This window comes from Ixodes scapularis, unplaced genomic scaffold (assembly GCF_016920785.2).
Source record: "Ixodes scapularis isolate PalLabHiFi unplaced genomic scaffold, ASM1692078v2 PGA_scaffold3__209_contigs__length_174095766, whole genome shotgun sequence".
In the NCBI taxonomy this organism is placed as follows: domain Eukaryota; kingdom Metazoa; phylum Arthropoda; class Arachnida; order Ixodida; family Ixodidae; genus Ixodes; species Ixodes scapularis.
Window position 1 is genome coordinate 51,781,615 of NW_024609868.1, and position 25,695 is coordinate 51,807,309.

Genomic DNA, 25,695 nt, shown 5'->3' on the forward strand with positions numbered 1-25,695 from the left:
CTGCTTCAGTGGCAGAAACCGTAGGGTATGATCTTTGAGGGCAGCTGCGTTAATATAGAAATGGGAGGTTCGCAAACGCGTCATTCGCGCCTTCTCTTTGCGAAGGTCGAACAGAGCGCGAGCTACAGTCGGACATCCGTCCTTCAAGCTCCAGCGGGGGTTACTTGGGGTGTAAGGTTTCCGAGCACCCGCGCTCTGTCTGGCGCGTTGCAGTCGACTGTGCAATTCATCAAATGCAATCTCCGACAGCTTCCGTAGAGATATCGGCATGTTTACGTGTACAGAGCTCAAAAACTCATTGTGTATATGTATTAATAACACGCATAAGTGGTTATACTTAGAGACCAGTTTTGCCGTGCTTTCGGTGCTAAGCCGCCATAAGTTGTAGTTTATTCAAACACGGTACAACACGCATTCGTGATCATTTAAAGCTTCACGTGTGGCGGGAATTTTAAGAACGCAATTAATTATTGTTTACAAATTAGCTCAAGCCTCCAGAAGAGAGTGAGTGGCGAGGCGATTCCAAAACCAATATTCAAATTTTCTCGCACTCGGCAATTGGCTGACGCCGCAGGTTGTTTAACTTTTAAGCCAAGCAGGCAATGATATATATATATATATATATTTGCGCGTTTATTTTTTTTTTTTCGGTTGGCTGTCGCGCGTTTAATCGTCATTCATTTCGCACCATCAAACTTTTTGTAATCCGCCGCGAGCAAGCTGTAAGGCCTTCATATACCGCCCAATGTTAGAACATGGTTGGATGGATGCTAATGGATGTACCCTTCATAACGGGGGATAGCTTGCGCCACCTAGCCTGTGTGTGACGTCACGTTTCGAGCGTTATCAGTAGAGCCGCCTCTCAGACGAGATTTGAAACTTCAATAGCTACGCGAGAACAACCATCAACTTCCCAGTTGGCGGGTTCGAATCCCGACTAAGGTGTCCGCATTCTGACGGAGGCTTAATACTCCGTTATATTTTGACTTGGAGCGTAGCAAACGCGGCGTAACACAGCGCGGACAGATACTGATTGGTCGCAGATATCGAGCTCTTGCTCGCCCGCCAGTGAAACGCGCGCGTTCTACGCTACGCTGCCTTCGCTGGGCTCAGCGTCGTAGTATAACAGACCCTTTAATTATTGCGGAGAAGGCTCCGTATGACCGAGCTTACGGTTGCACGTCGAGAGATCCCCCGGGTAATCCAAATCAATCCTCGGTCCTCCGCTGGGGCGTGCAAGGTGCACTTAGATGGTTTGACACGTAAAAACCCCAAATTGGGCTTTCTGGCCAACCAGGCGCTATCAAATGTTGAAGTTCGGTTCACTCGTGCATCTCAGCGTTGATGTTACGCGAACTCAGCGTTGTCTCTACGGGTATATTTCAGGTTGGAATGATTAGCGGGCAGACGCAAAGCTTTAGCTGCCTTTGTCTCTGTACTGGCTGTTTGAAGGCGGACGCCAAATGCCGGCGTTAGAACGGGTTCGAAGAGTGACTATAGAGACCGGGACAGCTAGTTTTTCGTCTGCCCGCTGATCCTAAAGTCCCTTGATACTTCTTTTATAAGTAGCGACAACCCATACAAATGACAAAGCACATATAGCGGCATTCAGTTCAAACTATAGATAAGAGCTTCCTACAAGTAGCGACGTTCTTTGAAGCGCCGACTGCGTAACGGTGCAGGCTTTAGGAAGCAAATGGCGGCGTACCCAGCAGAGGTTTGAACTGAATGCCGCCATTTCGTTCCAGCGGAATGTGCTTTGTCATCTGTATTGGTTGTCGTTACTTGTAAAAAGGAGTATCAAGGGACTCTCTTTCAAACTTCTGCTGGGTACGCCGCGATTAGCTTCCTAAAACCTGCACCGTCACGGAATCGGCGCTTCAAAGAATGTCGCTACTTGTAGGAAGCTCTTATTTAGGGACTTTACACTAATCATTCCAACCAGAGCACGATGTTCCGACGTCCCCGCACCCTCTCATCTCCTTTTTTCCCTCGGACTTTGGACTGCGGTGTATATGTGAACTCGCGTTACGCTCGTAAATTTGTATTTATCGTTCCTTATTTGCTATTCAGGGCTTCTTTGTACTTAAAGGGGCCTCTCCGGAGCTTTCTGAGATCGTCTGTTCATGTTGTTATATTGCGTAGTAGGTGCAAGTTGATATGTATAAAAAAAATTTAGATTACAAAACTGTTTATTAAGCAGATGGCAGGAGAAGTATATTGGGACTATTTTCTCCTGGAAGACAATCCCCCATTCCCTGCCTACCGCTAAAACTTGACAATGGAAATGCTGCATCTCGCGGTGAATGCGAACGTTATTATTGCGACACTTTTTAAGCTTGTTGCAAATTAGAGTTTCAGAAAAACGTAAACTGATTGTGGTGCGGGAAACATAGTTCGCAATTATCGTTCCAAAACCAGCGAACTATGTTTTCTCCTCGCAAGCTTGTTGCTAGGGGGTGATGCGTCGGGGCGTCGTCTCGTCTGCCTCCCGGGGCGTGTGCAGGCGAGCGTTTGCGGGACATGCGCATCGGGGTCGAATCATATGAAATGGCTCCCATGTCCGCTGTCCGTTCCAGAATTTCAAGCTCCATGGAGACGTCAGGTCTGAAAGGTCCATTGCGCGACGGTACGGTGCGACGACCGACGACTGCCGAGCACTAAGTCCGGGCTCCTTGACGACGGTCCGCGCGTGTTCGAGAGATTCCTCTGCGGGTCGGCGGTCGACCGCGTTGGTGACGCGCAGTGACGCCAGAATCCTTGGCTTGCTATTAATTGGCTGACGCGTAAAGAGATTCCCCTCCCATTTTCCGGGGGTTTAAAAAAAAAGGGGGCGTTCCGGGGACTTTGATAGCAATATAGCAATTTTAATAGGGAAATCCGCCACGCATGACCGTAATTTTATGATTTTTAGGATCCTTAGGGCCCGTAGATTGAGTTACCGCCATAAATAGACCATCGCAGAACGCTCCGGAGGGCTTTCGGTACTCGTGGCTCGCCTTCCACGAGAAGGTAAAATTAAGCCTATTATACTCCAATCAAAGTATCGATAAATTGGTGGATCCGTGGTCATCAGTTTCAAATTCTGTAGAGGGAGGGGGATTGGCCACCGACCTAATAACGCCGCCTCCAATGTATTGTGTTTTTGCTGTGAGTGCTGTTGACTCTGATGTATTTCAGCGTTTGAGAAGATACCCGCTGTTAGAACGGCGATCAAGAATTTCTTTTCGCGCTTTCACTTTGAAGTGCCCCCTGCCAAGACATGGCTCGTTTAAAAGGGGTTTTACGAGCCATGGTCGACGAACTGTGTTCTATGTCCGACTCCTGAAACGCTATACAGCAAGTTTGCTTTATACTGCACAGACGCCGAACATTTTTTGGGCAGAGCTCCGAGTGGTGCTGAGGGTCGACTTGTTCGTCGGCTCGAAAAGCGCGAGGTTTTTGAAGTTCGGGGAGCATCCCGACAACAGAGCATGGGATGTGTTGGTCCTTGGACTTTATGCTCTATGGCAATCCAGGGCCGAGCACCTCGAAGTGTCGGAAGGAGTGAAATCTGCATATCAGCACTTTATCGACTGGTTCGTATACGCAACCTCGCTTATTCAGGCGACGGAACAGCAAATGATGGAATGTTGAACAACTCTAGGAACGCGGTTCCAAAGGCGAACGTTAACTGCATTGCGGCGAAGGTGAATAACCAGGTTACGATAACTGACTTTTTTCGGAGCAGAAATTCTGAAAGCCCCGCTAAGGGGGGTGGTTGGGCTTCATTAGTGAAACTGCTTGTGAAGTGTGCGTTGGCCCTACGCTTTTTGAGTAGTGTTTGAAAACTCTGTGTTTTATAAAACAGTGCCTTTTTTTAGACCCCTGTACATAAAAATATTTTTTAAAGAAAAAGGGGGAAAAAAAGATCGGTGGCCGAGTGGGCTAGCGCTTATATCAGCTCGGAGCACGTGGAGCGAAAGCTCGCGCTGCAAAATCTAGGGATCCTGGGTTCAATCCCCTACCCCTGCCCGTTTCGATCGGGATGAGCATCGTGCCGGCCTGTGGTCGTTAACCACTACTGCGTGGTGCACGTTAAAGGCCCCAGGCTATTGGTTGTATTTGTACCGCATTGGCTAAATTTCTCATCTACAGCTTAGCGACATATCGCCCGTTGAGCTAGACTAAGTTCATGCTCTATGAACATACCCACAACCCCATTTTGTAGGCTTCAATACCGTAAATTAACACAATTACAACAAACGGGGGTCATTAATAATCTCCCATCTTTCTCTTTTCTTTTCCTTTTCGTCAGGGAACGACGGGACATCCGAAGGCAGCCATGTTGTCCCACCACGGGTTTGTCAACAACACAATGGTGTACCATTTCAGGAACCCCCTGGACACAGTAAGCCCTTCGTTTCATTCCCGTTGTCTCTCAGTGACGCATATTGCTGCAGTTTCCTGCGAACAAACTCAGAATAGACCAGTTGCAGAGATCCCCAAAGGCTACGCGCGAAGGCGTCTCCATGCACTCTAAAGAAAGCCCGTGCGTCTGCTTTCCCGCGCAACACTCGGATAGCCAATCACCGCAACTTACGGAGGCAGCTCAGCGAATGACGATGCCGAAACATATGTTTAGACCAAAAAACGCAGTCTGAGTTGTGACATTAAGCAATGGAAGCGTGACGTTTTGCATTGCTTAATGTCACAACTCAGACTGCGTTTTTCGGTCTAAACATAGGTTTCGGCATCGTCATTCGCTGAGCTGCCTCCGTAAGTTGCAGTGATTGGCTCTCCGAGGGTTGTGCGTGAAAGTAGACGCACAGACTTTTTTTAGAGTGTGCTTCCGCAGCACCTACCACATGGCAGCGAAGAGAGCGAGAGAGAAAGACAGGTAGCGCAGTTGCGCTCTTGACCTCACCTGGGTTACCTCCTCTGAGCGTTGGCGGTAACGCGTTACAAGTAACGGCGTTACAGGTAACGCGTACTCGTTACGTTTTTAAAACAGTAACGAATAACGTACTTATGTTACTTATTTCGAGTAACGGTTAATGCAGTTACGTTCCCCGTTACATCTTCTTCCATAGAATTAAAAGAAAGATTACTCGCATTTTCGTTTTCTTTGAGCCCGGTTTTTCTTGTAAGTATTCACGTAAAGCCGTAAAAAAAGGTAAGGCAATTATGTTAAGTTTCTGCGTGGACCTAATACGTCTCTTGAAATGTGGCACTTATCCATACCTGTACCGTCAAAACAATAAAACGTTTTAATTTAAATTTAAAAAAAAAGTATAGCAAAAGTAATTTCCGTTACTTTTTATTTTTAACGGTAACGCGTTCCTTTCATTCTCAGGTAATGCATTCGGGTAACGCATTCGTTTTATTTGTAAGTGATGATTGACGTATTTCGTTACTTTTGTTTTTCGGTAACGCCTACGACAATTCCTCTCCTCCCCCGTCGTCTCGTGCAGCGGGTTCTATACAGCCGATTCCCAGAATTCTCTTCGGCGCCACGGAGGCTCTTGCACGTTTGGCGAGGGATCTATTGGCATTGGAGCTAATGTTAGCTCATTAAAATTAATAGTTGTGTTCAAAACGTACAATCCAAAGCGTATCGCCTCACTCGTATACATGTACCCCCCTGGAGGCAATAATAATAACCTTCGTTTACCCGAGGGACCAAACTCGCGTGAAAGCATTTGAATCCCAACCCCGAAGTACGGGGTTCATAGTATTGTTGGCTGAGCCGATCAACTTTTGTAATCGGTTAAATTACTTGGAAAGAAAGAAAACAGCAGAGAAATCACTATTTCTTCTTTCTTTCTGTAAGGTGGTGACAATATGCAACCCGTTGCCATTCTTTCACGTGTACGGAATGACTCTCGCCCTGGGGCAACCAGTGGTGAGGGGGCAGAAAGCGGTGATCCCGAACCCCGGCTACGACACCCACGACGTCCTCAAGGCCATTCATACTTATAGGTGGGTAAGTGTCGAACCTTAAAATGCCCATAGGAAGAAGAAGAAAAAAGTTATGCTATTCACCAGCACGCGGCTTTGAGGTCGACTTGGAGCATGCCCGGACGTATCACTTGGCATGGATCTGAAACCCGATTCCAGAAGAGCAATTCTTGGGCTACGAAAACTTAGCTTAGAAGCTCCTAAGTTACGCACATCGTAAGGAGTGAGAAATCGATGTTCATTCGCGAACGTGTTCTTAAGTGAGAGGAGGAAAGCGCAGTTTTTGTACGCGAGAGCGGGGTGTTGCAATGGCGACAGCAGCCTCGGCAACACGAACAACCAATCGGAGAGCTCGGTCGACATCGTTAGGAGCACGCGGATTCTGAGTAACAACAAACGCAGGCGGCCTTTCGGCCAAGGCTTGTCTAGGGATCGTGTCCGTGCAGTGAAATGTCGACGCTACCACTATTTGAACGGGCCAGCATGCCGCGGCCGGGCTAATTGCCTTCGTCGACCGATACGAACTCGATCGCCACCAAGTCAACACAAGTATCATCGTTGCTAAAAGGAGACGGCCCGCGCCGCTCGTTTGCAAAGTGACGCACATGGAAACAAATCGCCGCGGTGTTTTTCGCGGCCTCGGGGACGCAGGAGTGAGCGGACGTCCAGGAAGATGCTGACATTCTCGTAGTTCGAACGCATCTTCTTAGACGTCGGATCGCTCCTGCGTCCCCGAGAGCCGCGTAAATAACCGTTCACACTGGAAGCGGACACGCGAGTGCTTGATCGAAGCGCTAAAACCGTGCTGTTGGACCACGTCATGGTGAGCGCTTCGGGAGCGATCATTTACGATTGCAACTCGATGCTGACGTGACACTCGGCAAAGGAAGGTTGGACTGGCATCGTGTAGTTCCCACAAGCTGCTCTAGCTCGACAGTGTTGACGTACCGTCGTGTCGGAATAAAAAGGACATACTAATAACAAAGCGTATGCGTACCATGTACGTTGCGAAGGTAATCCATAAGGCGTTTATTTGAGCTCTATGTCGATGACAGCTGTCCCTTTTCGGCGAGAGCGTTCGCCACCACTGCCTCCGAAAATAAGGCAAGGACAAAGGGAAGAGACTGACCTCTTAGCCGAAAATTAAGGTTAGCGATTAAACTCTTAATGCGGGAATGATTCACAAGGGTCGCGCGGGCATATTCCATTCGGCAAGCCAGCCGGTCGTGGGTAGGTCTTGGATAGGACCGCCGGACCAACTCTGCGTCTGAGTGCCCGTGCAAATTCGTCTGCTTCTTGCACGGGGATTGGAGTGACGTTAGAATACCGAGCTCCGATGGGCTCTTTGGAAGAATACTGGGTAGACCTCAAAGCAAGCTGCTTACTTACAACGCTTCCTTTACTTACAACGCTTCCCGGGCGACAAAGCACTCTTCTGTAGCAGCGGCTGTTTTGTGAATGCATTGCGCAGAAGACAAGGAAACCGGACGAAAGATGTGTGGAAAGGCCTGATCGCATACACATGCGGTGCTAACTATCCGCCAACTCGGCATTAACCCAACGCTGGCAGTGTATACGCCCATTCAAGGCTGGCTTTGCGCTATCTCGGCGCTGCGCCGCCTGTGTGAACCGGCCTTTAAACGGACTACCTTTCAGGTGTTCAGAAGTTGCTGGAGCTCCGACGATGATCACCGACATGATCAGTCACCCGGAGCGCAGCAAGTATGACCTCTCGTGCTTGACCAAAGGTTTGTAGAGTCTTGTATCACCCTTTGCTCCTTGCGAAAGCCGTGCCAAACGCCAAATGCATCTCGCCTGAAAACGTGCAGTCGTCATGGGAGGCAACATCGTCACTACAGAAGTGAGGAAACTGGCTGAAAAGGAGTTTCCTGGTGCTAAAGTGCAGGTAAGTTCCCGTTTGCATGTACACGATTACGAATCATGTTTACTGTTACATATATATATATATATATATATATATATATATATATATATATATATATATATATAAACGACAACCGTTGCTAATTTAAGGCCCGCGCTATTTCCGACATGCGGCAGTGACGTGGCACGTCATCTCAGCATGCAAATGTCGGAAAGGGCCCGTACACGAACTCATCTCTGTAACGTCACGGCGCGGTGGTGGCGCGTCGGTCGCACTTCCGGTCTGGGGCTGTGGGCAGAAGGATCCCCATGCCAGACATGTATTCCTGCGTTGTTTTGCGAGGAACCAGACAAAAACTTGTCTTCTCGTCAAAGCGCCGCGACTGGGGCCGTACCAAAAATGCCGAGAAAGGTTTGAAGGTCAGTTTTCACGGTCCCGGTTCGTCCGAGAATCTGGATATGTGCCGTGAAAAGGGAAAAGCAGACGCCGTCGGACAACGATTGCTTGGCGGGAAGCACTTTGGGTTGAATTCACGGATACTTGTGGTCATCAGATTTATTTGTTTTGTTCCAACATGAACGCCAGAAAACTGTCAAGTTGTGCGGACCACCTGTGGACTACGTTCAGTGCGTCTTCAAGTTCAAACGGCCGCCTGATTGTTCGAACTGTCGTCTGCTCTTTCAAACGTTTCTGCTCGTCGTCTGCTCTCTTAGACGACGCCGGTCCGTAGACCAAATGTTGGCCCGGTACTTGCGATAAGAAGTCAGTGCAGGCCTCAAAAGACTTAAATTTGAAGGTTGGTAAGCAGGCTCGATGTAAACAGTAGATACAAGGAAATGTTGGTCATTGTTACCAGTGACCAACACCGACTTTTTATGCCTAATTAAGTTGATCCGATTCTGCTTGCGATTTTCAGTATCGTCGTCGACCATCTCAGCTACGGTTCACGCTTTTGCAGCCCGAGCGGCGTCGCGACTGAAAATTCCGAGCGAAATCTCATCATGCGAATCAGGCTTTAGCGTACAATCTGCGGCGTCCACGCGAAATGAATCGCCACATGTCGCATTATTCACGCGAAGTTTTGCGGTGTAACGAGCCTCGGTAATTTCGCTGACGCCGCTCAAGATAGTCAGACATCGCCAGGAAGACGTAGAACCAATAATTCGAACGCGAAAAAGGGCAGGGGGACTCACACCGACGCCGACAACATCGCATTTCAATGGTTTGTTTATGGGCGACGGCGAGCTTCTTGCCCACACCCCTATCGCGCATGCGCGGCGCCGGTGGCGTCCGCTAGGGGCGCTCCGGTTTGTTTGTAAACATGAGTTAAAGCCACTTTTATATATATATATATTTATTTATTTATTTTTTTTTGTGAAAGTGATGTTATTGTTTGAATAGGATTGTATCGCGACTTCGATGGGGAGGGCCGGTTCGGTGGCCGATTTCTGAAAGCTCTACTCTAATCACCTTTCAGCATTTTTTTTTTATGTGATGGTAGCATTTTAGTGCTCCCTGTTCTTGTTTATGCGCCGAAAATGTATTGTAACTTATTACAACCAGCTGACAGGGCGACTTCAAAGAATGAAGTTCAGAGCACATAATATAACGTTTCTTTTAAACGTTTATTTAGATCACAAAAAAAAAAAAAAAAAGCCATGTGTTGTGTCGAAACGCACTAAACTCACGCTCAAGCGCGGGAGAGTGAGCTACACGTGCGGTCCTTCTCCCCTTAACACGCGCATGCACGGGTCGCGGTACAAGGCACTCGCTTGATGTGCCGCAGTCTTCTTGGGAATGCCTTGCAAGACGAAGGGGCGCACTGTAGACGAGGTGACCGAACAGAAGCGGCGACGGGCCGAGTGGGAACGCGCTCCATGCGCCAAGGAGACGCCGGAGGAGAAGACGGCGTTTGGGTAGTGGTAAACAAGAAGTGCTAACGGATTTCGACGTAGTCTGCAGAGCGAAGCACCGCAGAAACTGAGCACAATCGACGCAGCGCTCAAAAAACGGAGACGATCAAGTACTGTTGAAGAAGCTGAGGTTGGGCTAGTTGGTGAACGTTATGAAGCATGGTGTAAGGCGCAAAAAACAACACAAGGAAGGAGACACATACACAGGCGCCTGTGTGTGTGTCTTCTCCCCTGTGTCCGTTGTTTTTGTTTGTTTTTTTGCGGCTTACACCATGCTTCAGGAGACGAAGTAGAATGGTGTACAAAAGCCAAGCGGCTTGTCTTGTGCACACCCTTCTACCTCGTCGGAGTTTTGTACGCTGTGTCGAATTTACGAAGTGTGAACCAACTATCCTGCATTGCCACCCTAAGTGAGAAACAAAGTCCCGTTGGTAGGTGGTGAGTGCATCGCACACTATTGCCAACTCTCAGCGATGGCATCGCACTCCCTATACTCTGTTTCATACTTAGTGTATACAACGCTGTCAAAGCTGCTGACGCGAGCATAGGTTTGTCATGCCGGATCATTTCCACGCGTTCTTGCGCAAGCGAAACCAAAAACCACGCGCTCGTACCAGTAGATTTGACAGCTTTGTGTACTAAGTATGCGAGGGAGTTTAGTTTTTGAATACTTCACAATGAAGATGTGCTTGCTGACATCTTGTTCGTGACTTCAAGATCTTATGTCTCTCTTATCTAACATAATTAATTGCGCATCACAGACTCGCTACTGTTCTACGTCGATTATCCAGATGACAGCTATATTTATAGACGCCAGTGCACCCTCTATAGGTAGTTAAATTTCCGAATACATAAAAACGATCTTAAAGTTCCATCTTCACTCACTTGTTGATGTGCAATTCAAGGTCGAGCCTACATTTTTTTTTCCTCGGTCTCGGAAGGGTATACTTCGATAATTGCACGAACTCCGAGGTGGAAGCTGGTTCTCGAAGGCACGCGCGAAATTTACTTCCTCCGCAGACTGGTTACGGAGCGACGGAGACTACCACAGCGGCCACCCTGGTGAGTCATTTGGATCCGGAGAGCAAGAGGTTCAACACCGTGGGGCGACCGCTTGCGTTCGTCGAGGTGAGTTCGTGCGTGCGGGGCTCGATTTCCCTTGGTCCGCAGAGCTAGTCAATGGCCGGGCAAATCGTCGCGACCACCTAGTGAGCTTCACTTGAGAGTCTCGGCACTTTGAATGAAGGCCGCGGGTGCAGTTGGTGATCGGCGGTCACACTGCTTACACATCATACAAAAGACAGTCGGCCGACACTAGAGAGTTTTAGGGAACCGTTTTTGCGCATTCCGTGTGGTACTATGGGCCCTCCGGTACGCGCTGCCCGTGCGCTACCACGGAAGACTCGCTTATATGCAGTTTGTACCGGGGTACCCATCGCACCGTATCGGATGTGCGAAAACGGTTCCCTAAAACTCTTCGGTCTTTATCGAACACCGTGTCTTCTGCATGATGTGTACGAGCCGTGTGACTGCGGGTCTACCGTTCGAAAATACGACCGCGGGCTGTTTTTTTTAAACGTTTCTGGAGGACGGAAAAGCCGGTTCTTTGATTTAGAATAAAGGTAATCACGATTTCAAGCAGAAATATGACTGTAGTGCTCTAAGTATACGAGGGCGTTGCGTGAATCCTTCAAATGCTCGCCTTCGGCGCGCGCGCGCGCGTGAGGCAGGGTGGACGAATTGGCGTCGGTGAATACCTCTCTATAGTTCAGAATGACAACTTTCCGCGCGCTGTTTTGTGCAGTTGAAGATCGCCGACCCGAGTACCGGCGTGGAGACTCCCGTCAACGAGCCCGGAGAGATCTGGGTCCGGGGCCACAACATCTTTCTGGGCTACTACGGTGACGAGGAGAAGACCCAGGAAGCCATCACCCCCGCCAGGTGGTACAGGACGGGGTGAGTGGCCACGGCTGTCGGGTGGCTCTCGGAGTTGTTTCCAAGCTGAAGCATATAGGACAGGACGTTGTTTAGGGGCACTTTCGTTTCAACGACACTTATTTTGCTTTTTTGTCTTTTCTTTCGTCGTTACAGCGACTTGGGAACGCTCGACGAAGATGGCTACCTCAACGTTATCGGCCGTTTAAAAGATATGGTCATCAGGGGTGGCGAAAACATCTACCCCATTGAAATTGAAGCGGTCCTCAACACTCATCCTGCGGTCGAAGAATGCCTGGTTTGTTGACATTCAATTGCACGCGGCTCTAAATCGGTGCAGAGAACAAAGAGAACTCGCCGAGTTTATTATTGAAGACTGGTATACTCTAAGATCAATCTGGTACTGCACTGAACACCAACTCAGGTTGGTGACGTCATACTGGGTCGATGGCGCTGGCTGTTCAACAGTGCTTGCGCAAATGCTTTCCTTGATGAACAGTGGACTTCTGGGCATGCGCAGTGCCCATGGTTGTTGTGGAAGAATGCACTACAAGTCTCAGGGGTTGTCTGCACCGATCTCCTGGCTCTATAACGTGTCACATGACACCCCTGGCAAACATCCGTGCTCGGGCGGCCCAAAGTCGCGTGACGCGTTCGAGGCATGGAACTGGGTCGGACAGCTATACTCCGGTTCACCATGAGTCCATGACTACACTCTTAGAAAACAAAAGGTATGGATCGTCCTCCCTAAGTGGAGGAACGCTCTTGTAACCTATGTTCCCTCAGAAAGGAAGAAACTTTCGTCCCTGGAAGCAGGGGAGCAAAGTCCCTCCGTCGTCTGCATCTCATTAGGACGGCCCTGAATCGAGAAAATTGAGCTCAATAAGGCTTAATGAGGACGCTACGTCTATTGTATACGAGGCGAGAGGAGTAGCAACTAAAAGCGTAATACGAGCCTTCCGCAAACTGTATTTACTTCCGAAGCCGGCTTCCCCCCGCAGGTAAAGAAACGCGTTTTGAAAACAGTCACACACAGTCTTTTTGTCGTCAGCACTGCGATGTTGAGTGTAGACAACGAATACCCAGTTACTTCGCGCACTTTACGTCTTACCTTTGCTGTTTCTCGTGCAACTATTCCTTCGTCAGCACCGCACATCACGAAGGAGTTGTAAATCATTCGCGAAACCAAAAGTCGCTCTCAAATGAGCAAATTCGATGCAGCCTACTTGACTCGTTGTTGCACGGTAACCAGAACTATCGCGAACCGTGAAAGAAGGTTAAATCGCTCGCCACTAGATACGGCAGGGTCAAGCCGAGCAATTACAACTAGCTAGTTTAGGTGGCGCTAGGTACCGCCCAAATTCATGTGGTACAAAAATATTTTTATTTGCTCACGCCACCACTGCGCTTCGGGCACCATTATTATGCACATATGACATTCATTACGCGTACCACATGCATCAGCTAAACATATACAAGAAATGCATACACATACATGGCACATTAAAACATCAATACAACAGCACACTAACCCGATTACTACCTCTGGACTCTGCGTTTCCGCTTTTTATACGCGTCGTTTTGAAGGTACGGATTTTCTCGGGGACCACCTAAGCTATAAATAAAATTCACAGCATGTTGGTTTTTTTTTGTTTTTTTTTTGTTATAATGTCATATCTCTGAAGGTATTTTGAGCGCCTCGGGGGATGAATGTCTTAGAAAAAGTAAACGTCCATGCCGTAATTATTTGAGTCAATGAAACAAGTTGCTCCATTGCGGTTCCACGCCATGTGTTTGCTTCCCCGCACGGCACGACGTAAACAGTTTTTCTATCGTAGTATTTTTTTTTGTGCTGTTGGCGTGCGGTTGCGATTGTCTCGAATTAATTTCTGTAGGGGGGTATTAACTTAGCTGGAAGCGATGCTTGGGCAGAGAAATTGCTTTTCTATGAATATGAATGCAGTGAAAGCCGCGACTTGTATCAGGATTTAAGTTTACGGAGTTTCGCCGTGGTAAGCTCAAAAACTTCTATAGCGCTCCTCCCAGTGCGCCACTTGAAGGGCAGTTTGTCCAGGAGCCGTAATATATTTAAACAAAATAAAAATAAGTTTTTTTTTTTCGATTTTACTTACCATTTTCTTAATGCTAAAATTCTAAACTGTAAATATACATACTTTCCGTCATATTTCAAGACTGTTCAGTGCTTCCCCCAGAACGCAATCCCTCTCGGGGAGGGGACAACAGGACATCGCAGACGACAATCACATTGGCCACTGTACGATAAAAGCTACGGTTCAGACCAGCGTTCCAACATGACTATCCGCAGGTCGATAGATTGTACCGTAATCTCTCCAGCGGACTTTAATGAAAAGCAAAATGTCAACCTGCGACACACTGCCCCTTCCGATCACAGCCCTAACAGCGGCATCAATGACCGACAGTTTACATAATCTCATCGTGCTGTTACACCACGGTCACATCGGCGACAATTCCAGTCTTTGTTCACAACACATAACACTGCCATCGCGATGTTGCTGCTATGTTGCTGACACGCGGAAATACAAAACTACGTTTTGCCGGTTGACACTCGGCATCATAGATCAGAAAGGAATTCAGCACAGAAGACACGCAGGCACCCGGCAGCAAAACCTGCCTGTCTTGGACGCAGTTTCCGCGGTTTCCATAACGTCGTCAACGACGACATGTCGTTCCGCGATCCGGAGGTGGCCATCTTAGCCCAGCGTATGTAGCAGTGCTGGCACTGCACCGGAACTTCGGGGTTTATAACGGCTTCGTTTGCTCGTTTCACAAAATTAGGTGTAAAAACGTCAATGCAACCAAACTGTTCTGCACGTTTGAACTGGGAGACGGAGTTACAGGCGGCCTTCGCTTGCCGCTGAAGCTCAGTCAACTCAAAAACGTTGATTAACAACGCGTGCGACGTGCTCGAAAAATAAAACCGAAAGATGCTGTCGCTGGAGGGCGGAACATTTTTCCCGTCTGCCTGGAGGAGAAAAACGCCTCGTTCCTCCCTTCTTCTTGTGTCCGCTTGGGGGGGCGTCAGTAGAGGGGAGGAAAATGCGTCGGTACTACCTTTTTACTCCCTTTTTTTCCCTTCTAATAGTGTAGGTCAACGGCGAGGATTAAGGCCCCAATAAACCAATCAGCGCGTCGAAGTGGGGCGCGCGACAGAGTATCGTCGGTGTGCACTCCTCCTGTAGAGAGCTTCGCTCCGTTGCTTTGATTGGCTGGAGAGTACCGCGGCATTCGCTCTTTGCCAAGTTATAGCGAAACAAACTGTACATCTTCCGGCCCAATTCCACGCCTCCGCAGTCCCACAGAGAGCCTGGGGATTTTTCCATTCCTGCGATGTTGTACGGTCACGATTCTCGGTCATGGATGGTTCCTCCTCCCTGCAGGTGATAGGACTCCCGGACGAGCGGATGGGTGAGGAGTTGTGTGCTTGGGTGGTCCTGAAACCAGACGCCAAAGCCACCGATGCCGAATTGCAGGAGTTCTGCAAGGGCAAGGTACGTAAGCGCTTATACGTACTAGGAAGTTTCAGTGGACGATTCCGATAACCCGAATGACGATATCATGACCTACGTCGATACCCCGTTCTCAGCTGACGCCTTTGCGCAAGCATCGTATCGTTATCTTTATTGGAGGTATCGGAAACGATCTGGCTAAAACTGCCTACTTTCTCGGTCTTGCCGACTCGGGGACAAAATGCAATGGGAATGTGGCTAGAAGTTGGTTTTTCTTTTCCGCGGGACTGATGTGGTGTCGAATTTCGGCGCCGCCAAAAATATTGTCTTTCGGCGGCTTCGTAACATTTCTCGTTCGATCAGTACGGTTCATTCATCTGCATACCCAAACTATTGGACATAATATGTACTATATCGATAGATGAAGTCTCAAGTAAGTTTAATAAAAACAGCTTTCGTTCTTGAACCCAAGTTTAGCTAATACCGCAGTGCCGCGCATCTTTTGATTTTATTCTGATCTTTTTTTAATTTTTTTTTCCAGCTAAGTCATTTTAAGGTTCCGAGGTACTTCGTCTACGAGGCTGATTACCCAAAGACTGCCATCGGAAAAGCGCAGAAGAACCTGATGCGCGACGCTGCACGCAAGAAATTTAACCTCTAATGGTTCATAAGACAATTCTAGTGTTGTTGTATTTTTTTTTTTTAATCCACGTTACCCTCCTCTTGGGTGGATGCCTGCCCACCTGCCAGAGTCTACGATGTCTTCCAAGAAACCTCGAGGACCATACACTTTAGAATGGAACTTAGCTTGATATTGGAATTTTTCTTGTGTAGAATAATCGCTTTGGCATTTTTATTCTAGGTTTATACACATTTCAACGATTCTCAGATTGAGCAACAACTTCTTTATCGAAAATTTTTTACAAAGTAAGAAACTTCTGCAACATAAAAAAAAAGGAATAGTTTTTTTTAATATTTTGCAGTTCTCACATGTCACGAAACTGCCTGAAAACAAAGTGATGCGATGGGTTTTATACATGTTTGCCCGGGTTAGAATTTGCAGTTATATTAGAGTGTTTCGAGATATATTTTTGGTAAAAAAACTTTACACAAACTTTCCGGATTTGTTTTTTATGCTCTATCGATTTTGCGTATATTTTTTTATGATATGATTTCTTGGAAGTATATCTCTCAAGAAATAGAAAGTTCTACAAGATTCAAGTGAACCTGTGAATATCCGCGGCTTGCAATGTAAGTTTAAAAGTACGCGATAAAAATTGGAGAACGCAAAATGTTGGCTTTGTTACATTTAAGTAATTCTAGTCAGGCGAGAAGACCGACGTAACTTTTTCTAGACGTTACACCCTTAATTGCAACAGGAAGGGTACTTTTTCTTTAATTCAAATTAAAGAATAAGAGTGTTTACCTGTTATTTCTCATCTGTTTGGTCAGCGGGCTCCAAACATGCCAGCTTCGATTTATGGTTCAATCAAAGGGAACTTGTTAAATATCTCATTTATAATAAAAAGAAAATGCGCGTTCTGTTTTTATCCAGTGCTTGGAAGTCATTGTAAATCTTGTATAAAAGTTTCCAATTAATTGTCTGTGTTCTGGTGATTAAATCGGGCACTTTTTCAGAGACTGAGTATAATTGGACCGTAGATTTCCCGGCGTTCACTTATAAGGGAAATCGGCGGATGTTTTTCGGTGTTCATTTTTTTTTTTTTTTTTTTTAGTATATCCATGTATTTCTGAGATCTGCTTCGAATGAACGCTAAAAATGGGATTATCGGTGGAAAATAGCATGAAAGACCAAGAATTATAGTCTAAGGAATGGAGAGTTTAAATAGAAACAGTCCTATGCTGTAGCAGAAATTTTGATGAATCAGTGGTTTGTTTTTGTTTGAATTGATTTTGCACTTCTAACACTGCCGAATATGTTTATCTGTAATTTTTAAGACTTTTTTTTTTAAAATATGGATTGACGTTTATTGATTAGAGCCGGAAGTATATACGGCTTATGTGTAAAAGTTTTCTTCCTGGAAATAAGCAACCCTCAGGGCTAGTTAGTTTTCTGGCCAACAAGTCACCTCTGTGATCGTGGTTCTTGTAGAAGATCAGTTGAAAGTGCATGAATGCTTCCTCGCCCTACCGACAAATTTCTTTTTTAATCTTCAACAAGTGATCAGTGCATATCTCCCCCCCCCCCCCCCCCCCCCGCCCCGCCCCTGGCTGAGAGAGCTTGGGTTTACACCAACCCTACTAAAAAAGAAAACAAATAGTACCCTCGTTACATTTATATGTTGGCCACAGTGGTTCCTATCGCTGTAAAACGAGCCGGAAAAAATGGACGCTTGCACGTAGAAAGCTCGAACTCTAACCGAATGCGGATCTGTGTGGTGAATTTCACCTGGTGAAATTTCGACGCGCGTAGCTGCCTTTTTGTGAAAAATGAGACCAACAAACTTGCCAGAGTCAACTGCGCACGTGTTCGCAGATGATGGAGTTAGCGGTGGTTGTAACGCGTAGCGCCATCTCCAGATAGGCGCAGCGAGGAGATGCCGCACCGCTATCGTCTAGTCGTCGATGGAGCGAGCGCTCCGTCGTCTGCGTAATCGGCGCGAATATGTTTTTTTTTTTTTTCTCGTTTCGGTTTACAGCCGGAAGGATCCACTGTTTCCGCCCTATATTTTCACAAAACCAGCACGCTCCAATCAAATGCACACCACACCAATGTCCGTTGCGACGCCAGCGAAATCGTCTGTGGACGAGTTTATAGGAGTTTGATAGGTGTGACCATACCCTTACGCGTGCAAACAATAGTAGCTGTATCGTTTAATGGGATCGAGCTGTGGATAAAGCAACTTATCGGCTATCAGTGCGAACTGAATCTGATGAAAGGTCGCTCTCAACAACGCGCACGAGGTGAACGCAAAATTTGTTTTGGCACTGTGCTCAGCCTGAAGAGGACTCGGACACTGAAGGGTATAGCCTACCACGGAATTCTAAGCTAGTTTTCAGGCTGATAAGGTTTGGCGTGGAAGATCGGACTGCTCTTTATATTCGGATTAGAGGTGGTGGGCACAATGGAACATTGTTATTTCATAAATGATGGTTTTGTGGAGATACATGTTAACACCGTCTGTGCAGTGCCGGAATGTGTAAATAGATAAACAGTCGTTTACATTTCGTAACCTTGTTTTGTTATGTAAAGTTTGTGTAATTTTTTTGAAACTCTTAGGGATTATGTTTAGAAGAGATTTTGAATTTCAGTCATTTTTTAAACAAAGGAGCCACGAGCAACGAGCATGTGTTCATTTGTGCGCTATAAAAGTTGCGATTAATTTTGATAAGAAGTATAACTTTATTCGGTGCAGTTCTGGAGCAATGGTGCAGCGAAAAGGTGGCAATATTTCAGCTTGTCCATCCCGACTCCTTTTTAGGGTGTTTAATGAATGGTGTAAATGCTTTTTTTTATGAAGTAGCTTAGCATGGAAGGCGATTAGCTCTCTTGAGTGACGAAATGAATGCGAATTGTCCAGGTAATATTAGTATTATATGAACCACTGAATATTTGTGTGAGTCTACCAACCCCTCATAGATAATCTATATAGTAGACAATAGAGGAAGTGTTGGTCCGACTACTCGAGAGGGGACACCATCGAGGTGATATGAAGGTAAGTTGGAGCAACAAGAGATGCGCAGCAGTTATCATTTAGCGTCACATGACGTGTCGCAGCAGGTAGCGATAGCGTTGATATCAATCTGGAGCGCACGTACGTCATTTTTACGTCGGTATATACCTCCCCCCCCCCCCCCCCCCAAAGAAAAAAGAAAAGTAAAAAAAATTACAGGAGGACACTTAAAGGTCCCCTGAAGAAAAAGAAACTCGTTTTTTTATATAACAATTTGGTTGGGACACGTGTGTCGGAAAATAACTCTTACGCGAAAAAAAAAAAACGTTTAGAGCAATATTGACGGCGAGAGATTTATTTGAAATTGTGCGCGCAAAGTCCATGACGTCACGGAGTGGTCATTCGCTCAACAAGATGGTCATTCGGTCTTTCCGCCTCAACGTGAAGGCGAAGCCGATTCACCTCTCCTCTACGCCCGAAATGCCGAGAGAGAAAACAAGTGGGAAGGAGCTGACTACCGACTAAATCGCGTCTCGCGCCGTCAATATTACTCTAAATCTTTTTTTTTTTTTTTTTCGCGTAAAATTAATTTGTTGACACGCGTGTACCGCGTGTACCACCCAGACTGTTAAAAAAACAACTTTTTTTTTTCTTTAAAGGGGCTCGTTAAGACTGCTTACGTGTAGGAATGCGAAAGCATTCTAATTCCACCCGGTCTCCTCATAGTCCATCGCACGAAGCACACAACGAGCACAGATGAAGTTCGAAGCGCACCTTGTGCACGCGGCGCTCCGGCGGTGATATCGTGGTCGCCACTGCGCAGGCGCGGCGCCCCCGCCGGCTTCGCGACTTCCGTGACGAAGCATCTGCGTTGCTGTGCTTTTCTTTGTGCTTTATTTCTGAGGCGCGTCCGCTTTGACCTTGAGCGGCGCGTGCTTGACGTATTTTTATGGCCATCTTTCGGTCACAACAACGCCGCCTTTTCCAGTAATAAGAATTATAAAGCTTTCACCTTTAAAAAAATGAATTGGTCTTTTTCGGCCACTGTACATCGCTATCCGATTCATCGTATGTTCGAGCGCAGTCGAAGGTACGTACACAGTCGTGACTATACAGATATCGAAAGCGCAAGTCGCTATGCCTTTCCTGCACGTGATTGGTTCAGCTATGATAGAACACTATGACTTAGCAATTTGATGCTGTTTAACTGGTTGACATCGGCTACTGGCGTCGCTTGCCTCCGGACTTAAGTTAAAACGTTGTTTTCCCCTTCTCTGGTATGTATCTGCTGTTTATGCAGAATCGTAATGCGCCAGTATACCAACGAGAGGACGAGCACGACTGGGGCGGTTCAAGAGAGGACTGTTAGATAAATAACCAAAAAGACAACCTTAGGAAAAAATTACCGCATCTCCACGTGGTGAATGATGTTGATTGGGGCGAAGCTCGGGTGGTGCTGATGATACTGATTTTGGTCATAGGTAGTGCTGATGGTGCCGTTTTCATTCATGTCAGTAGGAGAATGTGTGGTTTTCTTCTTTTTCTTTTTTTAAGAAGACGGATGGGATGGCAGCTCAGAACCCCCGACTCTTTTTTTTTTCTTCTTTTTCTTGATACCGATTTTGGTCATAGGTAGTGCTGATGGTGCCGTTTTCATTCATGTCAGTAGGAGAATCTGTGGTTTTATTATTTTTTAGATGCGGAGCATCTCTTGCTCGGGTCTATGTCCCGACCGCGTCGTAGTCCGCACTCACACTACGCATGCGCAACTCTCCTCCTTCTCTCTCTCCAACAGCTGCGTGTTACTCTCTCCGCTCTCTCTCTCTAGAAGCTGCGTGCACTTCGCGTGCGTTCGCTTCTACTCACACCGCGCGCGCATGCGCAACTCTCCTCCTCTAGTCTCCTCTCATTCAAGCGTGAATATAAGCAGCGGTAGCGCGCTGCGCGCATTCAAGGGGAGGAAGTGTCCGAGTCGGCCAACGCGTCTCAGCTCAAAGAGTGGAGCGAAAGCTTGCGCTGGGAACCTCCTGGGTTCGAGTCCCCGCCGCCCCCGCCCGTTTCGATCTGGATGAGTTTCGTACCGGCGCGCGTTCGTGTAATCACTACTGCGTGATGCACGTTAAAGACCCCAGGTTAGCGGTTGTACTGCACTGGCTAAATTTCTCATATACAGCTAAGAGACCGATTACCCGTTGAGGCGCATCTCCATCAAGGCTGTATAAACATAAAGAGCAAACCAATTTCTGCGCGCGTTCACTTCACCGCTGTTGACTCCACTTCACTCCGTTCTTCCGGTGAAATGTGATGGAACGATGCTCCGCATCACCCCGTGGTTCCCCTCGGGAAGCTGGTGTAAAATTTTTTTAAAAGACAGATCGGATGGCATCTCAGAGACCCCTATTGTTTTTTTCTTTCTCTTTTTTTTTTCATCTTTTTTATTTTTTTTTGTTCTTGCTCTCGCTGCTGAACTCACCAGCAGGAGCTCGTGAGCTCCTGCTCGTGAGCTCCTGCTCGTGAGCTCCTGCTCGTGAGCTCACGAGCAGGTGCACGCCGGACGTTTTTTTCATTTTTTTTCTTGCTCTCGCTGCTGAACTCACGAGCAGGGGAGGCCGGACGGCGGACGGACATAAGGACATGGCTAGCCTCTAGGAGCTTCGCCCCTAAAAGGAGCTAATCCGATGCTAAACCGAGGCTGTGTATCTGCTCTCGATAGCAGTGCTTACTTTCAGTAAAGGTCATGACTCATATTCCGCCGATTACAAAGAAGCTAAGCATCACATGTCCCCGCATTTTTAATTCAAAAGCCTCCCTTTGTTTATTTACTTCTGTTTTAAGGTAGCAATTTGGGATATTTGGTTCATGATCAGCTAAAGAAGAGCAAAAATTACAAGGACGAGGAAATAGACAAGAGCGCACTCGCAAGTGGTTTTTATTTGTGAAAACAATCATATATATAGCTTCGAACCAGGGTTGGGCAGTATCGCGATACAAATGTATCGCGATAGTATTTCAGAAATACATTTCATATCTGTATTTCTGTATCGCGATACATTTTTTCACCAGCATCTGTATTCTTGTATCGAAATACATTTGGAATGTTTCTTTGTATCGCGATACAATCAGGATGAAATGTATTTCGTTACATTTCTTGAGAAATACTCCCCCCCCCCCCCCCCCCCCTCCACGAAAAAAAAAAAAAAAGAAACAAGTCCGAACGCATTTTCTTTTTTTAGTTCTGAGGGCACCAGAGTCAAGGAGATGCTGGGGCATTGTTACTATTTTGACCAAGGTTCCTTTTGATTCTGCAAACTATTTTTTTATGCGTCCTCTTCTCTCTTCTGAGAAGTGTTGAGTAGTCGGGAACTCGAACCAGGTAGCGTGCCAGGAGTGGTGTCAGAGCATCTTCTGCCGCACGTCCTTAGGTAGGGATTTCTTGAGTCATTGTTTGCTGGCATCCAATGCCCGCTGCTAACCGTCTCTCTCGCCTTAGCGTACAGAGTACACCCAGCCGGCAAAGCTAAGGCACATTCCGTTGCAGCACCAGTCTGGCGGTGGTTGACTTGAAATAGTAGGAAGACTCACGCTGTGAAGTTCAACACATATTCGAATGCATCTGCGGCTGCGCCCGTAACATTGCATGGCTCAAGGGCACGTCATCAGCCGACGTGAACGTAACCCGCTGCTCTCGTGATCCAAAACCCAGAAGGAGGCCAGAAGTGGCCTCGCTGTGCCATCCCAGATAAAGATAACTAGTTCATTCCACCGTGACATCATGTGATCAATGTTGACAGAATTCCCTCGTCAGACAGATAGGATGTCATGGAAGGGACCGCGGTGAGCTTTTGATAGAACGTTTTTTTGGGCCCATTGAAGACTCCTTGTCGTCTGAAACCACTACCTTCAAGGCAAAGTGCCAAGCCTACAGGAAAGTAATGCCGGGATCGAAAACATCCACTTCAATCTTCAAACTTCATCTTAGTGGCGTCTCAAAAAAAATTGGAAAATGTATTGCACTATCAGTATTTCTGTATTTCTATTTCTGCCCTCCCTAAAATGTATTCCTGTATTTGTATTTCCAAATACTTTTTGCCTCTTTTTAAAATGTATTTTCGATACGTATCGCGATACGTTTTTACAGATGTATCTTAGTATCAGTATTTTAGCTACTATTTTAGTGTATCCCAGTATTTGTATTTCCAAATACATTTTTGAGTATTTCTGCCCAACCCTGCTTCGAACTAACACATACTCTCTCCTAAGATCTTATATTGGCCAGACAGGAATGTGTTTCAATGGTGGTGCACGTGAGTACGCCGCGGCGACGAAAGCCACTCCATCGGGACATCTTGCCACTCACTGCAGTCGTTGCCCGTCATTTGACGACACCAGGTTTCTGGCTAGATACCCGGATAGTTTTTCTAGAGAACTGCATGAGGCCTTCGAAATCCAAGCAAAGGGCAAAAAATGCCTAAGTGACACGTGACACGTCCCTTTCCTTATCGGGCAATGAGTATTCCTTCTTGTTACGAGAATTGAACAGATCTTAGGAGAGAGTATGTGTTAGTTCGAAGCTATATATATCTATATGATTGTTTTCACAAATAAAAACCAGTTGTGAGTGCGCTCTTGTCTGTCTTCTTCCTCGTCCTTGTATTTTTTTTTTTTTTGTGCTTCTTTACCGGTTAAAAATGTAGCGAAATCATGGCAACGGCAAAAGCCGTCGCCATGACTACGCCATTCTTTGTTCAAAAGCATGGCTTTTCTGCCCCGCCGCTTCGGTTCAACAAAATCCTCTTCAAATGCTTTTTTTTTTTTGTCATACGCAAGTGTTGTGCGTTTTGCGTTGCGTGCTCCACGCTGCGACCACTCGTCGTCGCCGTTCGGGGCTCCGCTTACGCGCTGTTTAGTACGCAACGCAAACGCAGTGTGCTTGCGTTTGCTCTTATGCGCACTACTAAAACTCTATATTAAAATTAAGTTCCTCTCTCGTGAGATGCATTGTAAAGACCGAATCGCTTCAGCGAGCCTTTTAATTTTGTCACAGCGGAGCCAACCGCGACATGTGCGTATCCTCCGGGACAAGTGCGTATCACGCCACCCTCGTCATATGACGCAGACGCGAAGCGATCCGCGCATGCGCGCGATAATGAGAGCCGGACGCGATAGAGGAGAGGAGGTAAAATCGTTCCGTGTTACACATGAGGAATTTTCGAAGGGGCGCCAGCGGGAGGTGGGGCCTCGTTGCCATTTGTAACATGGTGTTTCAAGAATGCGCTTTATTATATCGCGTTTAGCGTATCTATGCTCTTGTAAACAAAACATAGCACAAATATATGTCAAATACCAGAGTTTTTTCTTCTTTTCTTTTTTAAGCATGTGCATGAGGGTACCGACAAATTAAGTCCTAAATGTAAGTCACATCCGGGTTTCTTTAAATTCTAGGTTTATATCTACTGAGCGTCAGGGTCCACTTGCAGCCATCTTTGTTTACTGTTACTTTTGCATTAGGCATGCATGATCACAGCATACTTGTAACTTCAATTTTATTTTTCAATACTTCCAGCCCATTGAGGCCAAAGCAGGAGTGAATGATTTCAGGAGACACTGCACATTTTTCACTGAAAGGATACAGCAACTTGGGTACACATCCTCTTTTTACGCACTATACTCAGCTGCACACATCCAGAATTTTGGTTTTTCAAAATTTTATGAAGTATGGCTGGTTTATAACATTACACATATTTATAGGTCGGTACCTAACAAAATAATAAACGTCACAATGACTATACAGTGTCAAAGCATTGAAAAATAATATGAAGGAAATTCGCAAAAGCTGTAAATGAATCAGTTTATAACGTCACTGGGTAACGTGTTCCATAGATTTATTGTATGCACAAAAAATGATTGTTTAAATGTATTTATTCGAGCAGTAGCAGGAGTCGCCTTTTTCGAATAATGTACATAGTAGAAGGTTCTTGGTTTTAGGTACTTAGCTCTCAATTTTTAAGAGTTTATTGTAAATCTGAAAGAACAACTTAACGCGCCGGCATGGCCTTCTATAGATTAAAGGTTGTAAGTTTGCTGAAGTTTTAAGTCCCGTGACCGACGCTGATCGCCTGAAATCTGAAAAAAAAAAGAAAGAAAAAATAACTTGCGCCGTCAAGATTAGACACCCTCAAGCTTTTTAACAAGGTTTAGTTGCCGGGGATCCCAAACTTCGGACGTGTATTCCAGGATAGGTCTAAGTCTTATATGCTGGAAGTTTAACCGAAGGCGGAACTCTGCCAAGCGTTCTTGTAGGTTAGCACAATTTATTCGTTGCTCTCTTTTTTATATACTCCACATGGCGGTTCCATTTTAAATCACTGAAAGTGATTACGCCGACATATTTATAGCTGTCGACTTTTTCTAGTCCGACTCCATCAGCCTCGTAATTAAAATTTCGAATATTTTTCTTTGTCGAAATATGCATACACTGAGTTTGGTTAATGTTATTCAACATCTTATATTCACGACACCACAACGGCGTGCTGTAGAACACGTTTAGATTTACCTGACCCTAAACTGACAAAAACCAGGGTACAAATTACGCAGTCATCAGTGAACATTTGTATTTTCACGGGGCCGTTAGCATCAAGTCCAAACAAACTGTTGACGGAAACAAAAAAAACAAAAAAAAACAAAAAAACAACAACAACAACAAAAAACAAACAACAACAACAACAAAAGAGCAGGGAGCCCAAAACAGCATTGTGGCACCCCTGAGTATGCATCGAGCATACCTGAATAGGTACCATTGACATCCACAAATGGTCGATTTGTGAGATATGTGTTAATCTTTCGCTAGTTTACGATCAGGTACTCTGTCGAAGGGCCTTCGACTGGTCAATGGACACTGC

At 46.4% G+C, this 25,695-nt stretch overlaps 1 protein-coding gene across 1 annotated transcript in view; it reads left to right on the plus strand.

Annotated features, from left to right (window-relative positions):
- The window catches only part of LOC8023544 (medium-chain acyl-CoA ligase ACSF2, mitochondrial), a 71,494-nt gene extending 54,736 nt beyond the window's left edge, over positions 1 to 16,758 (plus strand). Inside the window, exons 8-16 of the mRNA XM_029971699.4 lie at positions 4,298 to 4,390; positions 5,813 to 5,961; positions 7,597 to 7,688; positions 7,770 to 7,846; positions 10,759 to 10,866; positions 11,543 to 11,694; positions 11,830 to 11,971; positions 15,093 to 15,203; positions 15,703 to 16,758. Coding sequence (XP_029827559.2) covers positions 4,298 to 4,390; positions 5,813 to 5,961; positions 7,597 to 7,688; positions 7,770 to 7,846; positions 10,759 to 10,866; positions 11,543 to 11,694; positions 11,830 to 11,971; positions 15,093 to 15,203; positions 15,703 to 15,822 — 1,044 coding nt within the window. The 3' untranslated portion in view covers positions 15,823 to 16,758. The remainder of the gene's footprint in view (positions 1 to 4,297; positions 4,391 to 5,812; positions 5,962 to 7,596; positions 7,689 to 7,769; positions 7,847 to 10,758; positions 10,867 to 11,542; positions 11,695 to 11,829; positions 11,972 to 15,092; positions 15,204 to 15,702) is intronic.
- Positions 16,759 to 25,695: the final 8,937 nt, after the last annotated feature.